At 35.2% G+C, this 7378-nt stretch overlaps 1 protein-coding gene across 1 annotated transcript; it reads left to right on the top strand.

Moving 5' to 3' along the window:
* Positions 1-1852: 1852 nt before the first annotated feature.
* Positions 1853-4972, top strand: LOC113345825 (50S ribosomal protein L15, chloroplastic-like). Its single transcript, XM_026589495.1, has 5 exons — positions 1853-1943; positions 3405-3520; positions 3598-3934; positions 4164-4315; positions 4599-4972. The coding sequence occupies exons 2-5, from the start codon at positions 3431-3433 to the stop codon at positions 4818-4820; spliced, it is 801 nt and encodes a 266-aa protein (XP_026445280.1). The 5' UTR covers positions 1853-1943; positions 3405-3430; the 3' UTR covers positions 4821-4972.
* The last annotated feature ends 2406 nt before the right edge of the window (positions 4973-7378 follow it).

Below are 7378 nucleotides of genomic sequence, written 5' to 3'. Positions count from 1 at the left end.
TTAGAATTCCATATAAATCCTGGAATACCTTAATCCTTTCCTGGATTAAACAATTATTTTTATAACCAACTATTTTATTTAAATTTTTCTTATGTTCAAAACCATAAATTTATATGGTTTAAATTTTTATTTTATTTTTAATTAGTTAATTTAGTTTGTATACAAGTCTCTGGACAAACAACAAATTACATTAGCCCACAATGGAAAACAAATACCATTTAAAATAATCATTATCATAATAATCTTGGATAAATCATGAAATACCCTAACCAGGGCAACGTATTTCATATCCAAGTTGCCAAACAGACCCTAAAAGAAAAGTTTCAGGGTTTTCCAAACGTTTTAGAGTAGTTATTTTGTGGGTGGGGGGCTAGAGCTAGGGTTTCATTTGCCCGTTTACAACACAATAGCAGAAAAACACTAACAGATCACCGTTGTCACAGTAGAGAGGACCGACCGAGAAAAACAACACACCGGTATGCGTAAGGGTCTTATAAAGTTAAAATTGATATGCATCCAATTTATGGTAGTTTACATAAATTTCTCCCATTTTTTATGCTTCTAGTGTGGTGATTTGCATAAATTTATCCCATGTGTTGCGTATTTTTTGTGGTGTTTGCATCAATTTCCTCATGTATTATCCATCTTTTGTGGTGCTTTGCATAATGGCTTTGCATCAAATTTTAAAAGTCACCATCGAATTTTCGCAGAAACACTAAATTTTATATTGTTGTTTGTACTCGTTCTGTAGAATTTTTAAAATCCTTTCCAATGCACGGCTTTTCAAATATATTATATTAAGGTTTAGTTGTCAATTATATCCCTGAAAAATAGGATGTATAGACTTATAATAATTAGACTAAAATGAGGGACATTTTAGGCTTTTCATGTCCCAAAGACTGCCACCAAATTCATTTCTATTTTTTTTATCAAATTAAGAATTTGTGTTAGATTTCATTTGATAAAAAAATGGCCATAAAAAAGACTTCCTCTATACGGACCCTTCGAGCCCTCCGTTCGATCGGCCCAATTAATCGATCATCTTATAATATAAAATGCCTAAAAGAAGAACAATCCTAAGGAACCAATTATCAGGGAGAAAAGTTTATTCCGAAAAATGAATTACAAAAGAGGAGAATTCATTTAACATTGGAAAATGATTCATCCTTTGGAAAATGCGATCAAAAATCGATTACAATAAAATAAAATTACTTAGCAAAATAAACCGGTTAAATTAGCAGCTCATCTAACAAAATGAGTTGTTATTCCAGAGTTGATTATCTAAAATGAACTACAAAATTAACTTTTCTTATCAACCGAAATGAACAGTCATCCAACAGCTCATAAGATAAAATTTAGTCACAGCCAATATTATGAATCGTGAGGCTGCTTGCTCGAGCACATCTAGTACTTCAACTGCATGCGTATTATTCGATTCTGCAAACTCAGAATATGTCTGCACATGTCGCGGATGAAATGTCACACAGGTGTCCAGGCAGCAACAACTTCCTTTTCTTTCCACTGTTAATTGTTATTGATTTTCATGTTGAACAAGTCCGATTTAATTGTTTGGTTGTTGTTTGAAAAACTAAATAAAAATGCGATAAAAATAATACTGTATTTTTGGGAAGTAAGGGATGGTTTTGATATGAAAAGGTTGGATACCAAGGAAAAAATGTGAAAAAAAATTTTAAACTTAAATCAGTGATATCATCATCGAATAATTTTACCACTATAAATATATTAGTCATAGTGTATATGAACGTTACCCCATAGACCAGCGGGCCGATGTCCAGACCAACACGTTACATAAATTTAGGCACGGACCATTTAGATCCTACTCGTGCTTATGCCACCTTATCTATCTCTTTCTCCACTTCTAATCCAATTTAAACAAACCTCTTCATTCTTTCTTACAAAAACTGGGAAACCACAGCACCAAGGTAAAAGTTTTCTCTCAATGGATTCCTTTTTAGTCTTCTTTCAACTCTCGTTACATGCATCTTCTTCTTACGTTGTAGATGTCACTGTTTTGTTTCAAATTTTCATAGCATAAAGTTGGGATTTTTTGTTTGGGTTATGATTATCTGAACTGATTCATTCGTGTTTCTCTGAATAGTAATAATGTGATGGGTGTTGGTTTTATGAATGTATGATGAGGGTTTTCCCAATTTATGTTTTTTAAGCAAATCAGGTTGTAGCTTGCTATCGCTTAGTAACTGTTTGTTGAAAGGTCACAAAGAATTTTTTTCTTTTTTTTGCTTGTACTATGTAATTAGTAGGTTTATTTACACACCCTCCATCTGCGTTTTCAAGTTGTGGGTAGTAGGAAATTTTAGCTTTGAAGTAGAGATAGCAGTGTATGTCAGTGCCAATGTTGGTGGTTCTGGTGGTTGTCTAAGTGAAACACTGTATCTGAGTGGATATAGCCAAGGAAACTCAATTTTGGTGTTTACATGTGTGGGTGGTAGAGAACTTTACTGTGAAATGAGGTGTTTCAGTAACCCAAAACACAAAACCACGAGAATTCGTGGCAGAGCCAGCATATGTCATGGGGGTTAATTGCCCTCAATGACAGCTTCCTTACAATGCCTATCTTCTCCTTCTAAGGTTTGATTTTTTAATCAATTGGCTAGTTTTCTCTTTTCATGAACTAAAATCCTGATTGAAGGGGATATATGAACAAAGAAGGCACCTAGCTTTAGAAGGTCAAAATAGGCTTGCTGGGCCAGCAGCCATAGAGGCAGTTTTCCATGGTCTATGTTGGCTCTGCCACTGGTTCAAGTGGTGTTGAGTTCAGTAGTAAAAACAATTCTATGAAACTTATAAAAAAAAAATTTATTGGGTTTAGGTAATGTATCCTATGGAGTGGTTTGAAGGTCTATCCGTCGAAATGTTCTCTTTGTAAAATAATACTAGCCAGGATCTTATTAAACCCAAAAATTGTTCTAATTTAAAAGAATCTGCATAGTTCAGCTATGCAAGTTTTGAGGAGCTGTGTAGTTCAGGTACGAGATTGGGTTTCATGTATTGTGTTTTTGACCTGGGTAGGAAGTGTATTGGGTATCAAGTGGAGCTCAATCACCACATTTTCTTTCTCTGTTTTGTATATGTGTGGATATCGAATTTTTGTTGCTTGGTTTACCAAATGTATGATATTCTTCTCGATATGCAGTGCGGTAGTTTTGAGCTGCTTTCTGTTTTAGAAATATTTCATGCGTTACTTCTCTGTCTTATTAAACCTATCAAAAATCATATTCGTACCTAAATGCTAAGTCGCTTTGGAGCTGGTTTCGGAGCATCCTAATATTAATATGTAAAAAAATTATTCACGTTGTTACATTTTCTAATCTTCTTGTAATCTGTTCTGATATTTCTCTGATTTCTTCTTCATTTTTTTGTAGTTAAATCTTGATACGATTCATCAGCAATGGCTTCCTCTTCTCTTCTATCTCTCTCCACATCATTCCCAACCACCAGAGTAACAGGAGTGCGTTCTCTCACTTCATCTCCATTCAAGGTAAGTACAATATCTCTCAATCTCGCTCTTCTATCCGTGTCAGGTTCTAAACTGAACATATTTCGTTTGTCGTGTAGGGAAATGTAAGTACACTCAAGACTAGTTCATCTCAATTCCCATCCCTTAGGGGTAAACAACAGCAAAAATCACTCCTCGTAAAAGCATCATCTGCTTCGATCCCTACTGCTGTAGTTTCAAGTCCAAGACTTAGGTTAGACAATTTAGGACCACAGCCAGGTTCGAGGCATAGGCAAAAGAGGAAAGGAAGGGGTATTGCAGCTGGACAAGGAAACAGTTGTGGGTTTGGTATGAGAGGTCAAAAATCAAGATCTGGACCTGGTATTAGAAGGGGTTTTGAAGGGGGGCAAATGCCTCTTTACCGTAGAGTCCCAAAATTGAGAGGAATTGCTGGAGGTATTACTTTCTTAATCTGCTTTCATGTATTACATCTTAATTTCTTTCTTGGTTCTTTGTGAATTTTGGATTATAATAAATGGGTTTTCGGATGTGAATGAATTTTTTGAAAATAATCTGTATGGAAAAACTGTCTCGTTCTACTTGGTCAAATACCGTATTTGGGCTGACTTTTTTTTACTTAAATATTGTTACAAGATGATACTAATATTCTCACTTTCGCTTCAAGGTATGAAAGCGGGTCTACCTAAGTATCTTCCTGTCAACTTAAAAGACATAGCTAGCGCTGGGTTTAAAGATGGGGAAGAGGTATCGCTAGAATCGTTGAAGTCGAAGGGTTTGATCAACCCATCTGGAAGAGAAAGAAGATTACCTTTAAAGGTATGTGAGACCTCACTATATCAGTTGCATATTTTTTCTTTGAGAACATGGGCTCTTATAAACGAATACTCTTAGAAGAAAAAAAAGGCTCAATCCAAGAAATGTTGCAGATAGTTGTCATGTAGTCTCACAGTGCTCTCACATATTGTCATTGAAAAGCCGATTTGTTTGGTGTTACACATGCAAATTGCAAAAGTGGCATCCCTATATTTATTATTCTTCAATGTCCAAGTTATGTTCTCGGGTAAATTTAAGCTTAGCTGATATGTCTTTCACTTAACAGATTCTAGGGACTGGCGATTTGGAGGGCAAGCTGATCATCAAAGCTGGTTCTTTCTCAGCATCAGCGAAAGAAAAGCTTGAAGCTGTTGGTTGCACTATGACTGTACTTCCTGGCAGAAAGAAGTGGGTAAAACCATCAGTTACCAAAAACCTAGCACGTGCTGACGCATATTTTGCCAAAAAAAGAGCTGAAGCTGGCGCTGCTGCTGAGGCGACTTCTTGAACATATTAGAAACGGCCGAACCATAAAAACCCTGTGAAGTAGAAGGATTTTTCACTCTTTCTAGTGTAAGTTCTTTTAACATAATGTTGTAATTTGATATGATTCCATCCATATGTTCACTGAATACAATCGAAATTTTTTTCAAAAAAAAATCAATTTTTTTAAGTTTTGACGATGAATTAACGTAAGTCGATTTTAGGGTTAACCAGATTAAACATCTGATATATTAACCATTAAATAAAGAACGATTTTTTGGACACTACTCAAAAATGGAAGGGGATTACTCTTCAATTTTTAGGTGGATATTAGAAGTAATAATGAGACCCCTTATCTAAGTTTCTTTTAATACCAAACTTGCGCTTGGTAATTAAATTAGTGAGTGCAATAATTAATTAGTGTTAGTGTAATGAAGACACGGGTACGACATCTGAAGAACATGTAATCGAACTCATCTGCAAGTGTAGTTCGGCAAATAGTTGTGAAGACACGGGTAGCCGAACTCAACTTTAATGGAGTTTTTGCTTTCAGAGAAAAGTTCGGCTAGGAAAAAAAATCGATGTAACCAAACTCAATATATAGGTATTCAGAGAAAAATTCGGTATGGAGAAAAAATTGCGACGTAACCGAACTAAAAGTTCGGCCAGGAAAAAAAGTTACGACGTAACCGAACTAAAAGTTCGGATGGGAAAAAAATGCGAGGTAACCGAACTTTTCTCTGAAAGAAAAAACTCCACTAAAGCTGAGTTCGGCTAGTTCGACAAACTGTTTCACATAATTCCTAACTGAACTTCTCTATGCAAATTCCATTTTCAACTCATTTTTTCAACCAAGTAATGGGTTTGTGGAATTTTTTTTAATCGAAACGATGAAGCGGAAAGAAGAGAAGAACTTTTTTAGGTTATATATATATATATATATGTAAGTTTATTAAATTAGTTTAATTTTAATTATGTTAATGATAGGTTAATCATTTCCACATTTTAGGATACCCCTTATAAATATAGGGTATACATTCCTATCACAAAGTAGTCCCCCTTCATTTTCCATTAGTCCCAAAAAAAATAAAAATGGTTCCTAAAGAATAGTTAGTCATGGGTTTTTCATTTTACTTCACAATGTCCTATTTTATCACCTAATGATAGGTCCGAAAGGCCCAAACTAGCCGGGTTACCGAGAGGGGCATTTGCCCCACCTAAAAGAGAGAGAAATAGATGTATTTGGTTTTGTAGTCAGCCGCATGTGCACCACGTAGGTGAACCCTAATGGTTTAAAAAGAAAGAAAAAAAGAAAACCCTGAACTGTGTAATCATCATCTTCTTCTCGATTTGAGGAGATCCCCAGATTTGAGATCAAACCATAAACAAAGAAAAAGATGGTATTTTTCTTTTGTTGTAATCATCCATGAATCCGGAATAGTAAGTATTCTTAACAGATTTACTCCTCTTCTGCTACAACTTGTTTTTCTTGTAAAGATTTGTTTTATTTTTATGGGAAATTGTTGTTTGGTGCTAGTAATTGTAGATCGGGATCTAGGGTTTTGATTAATACCTTTAGTTTCAATCTGGGTTCCCTTTGATTCCTTCAATTCTGTATCAACTGTGTAAAAATTGGATAGGGTTTCAAGGTTTTTTTTTTTGTTTCAATTAGTTATTATTATATGTTGATTCGTGCAATTGGGATTCAAAAACTGATCTTTCAGGTTTTTAATTGAACAGATTTTGTCAGGATTGGTGGTGGAAATATATGATTTTTTATGGTTTTGAATTATGTGTTAATGTTGCTGTTTTGCAGTGGTTATCTGTTCAAACTCTTGCTTATCGGAGATTCTAGTGGCAGTAAATCATGTATTCTTCTTTTTTTTGCTGTAAATAATCATCTTATCACATTGAATGACACTTCTGCATGAGTTATTATGTTATGTAACTTGAGAATCTCCACCTACACCATACTAGCATAATACAGATCAAAGACGTTTTCATATCATCGTTTGAGCTTCTTTTTTTTCAATATACTGCATTTAACATTTCGAATGTTTTTGTATCGGAAATGTTCTGTGATTACTTAGGAATACATCGTTTAACATTCATATCGATGATTGTAATCTACTACCTTTACCATTTTTATTTTTATTACGTAGCATGACTCTTATCTAGAATGTTTCAGGACAATCACCAGCAGTTGCTATCGTGGTGCACACGGCATTAGTTACATATAAGCAGTGTATGTGGGTGCCAGTGTTGGTGGTCTGGTAGTGCTGTAGTGCTGTAGTGAAAATAGTGTATTTCCGAGGTTCAAATGTGTGGGTAGGTGTAGGGAAGGTCTACTAGAACTCCTATTTTCCGTCTTTACATATATGTGTGGAAGAGAAATTTAACTGTGAAGTAAGGTGTTTTAGTAGTCCAGAACACAAAACCACGAGAATCTGTGGCGAAGCCAGCGTATGTCATGGGGGTTAATTGCCCCCAATGGCGTCTTCCTCCCAATGCCTATTTAGCCTTCTAAGGCATCTAGCTTCAGAAGGTCAAAATAGGCTTGGTGGGCCAGCAGCCATGGGAGGC

Source organism: Papaver somniferum, unplaced genomic scaffold (genome assembly GCF_003573695.1).
Source record: "Papaver somniferum cultivar HN1 unplaced genomic scaffold, ASM357369v1 unplaced-scaffold_84, whole genome shotgun sequence".
Taxonomy (NCBI): Eukaryota; Viridiplantae; Streptophyta; class Magnoliopsida; order Ranunculales; family Papaveraceae; genus Papaver; species Papaver somniferum.
The sequence above is the reverse complement of the archived record's forward strand: the minus strand, read 5'-3'. Positions and strand labels throughout refer to the sequence as shown.

Coding starts and splice junctions, on each gene's coding strand:
- LOC113345825 (XM_026589495.1), top strand. CDS start 3,431: ATGGCTTCCTCTTCTCTTCTATCTCTCTCCACATCATTCCCAACCACC. Junction 3,935..4,163: donor ATTGAGAGGAATTGCTGGAG/GTATTACTTTCT, acceptor TTTCGCTTCAAG/GTATGAAAGCGGGTCTACCT. Junction 4,316..4,598: donor AAAGAAGATTACCTTTAAAG/GTATGTGAGACC, acceptor TTCACTTAACAG/ATTCTAGGGACTGGCGATTT.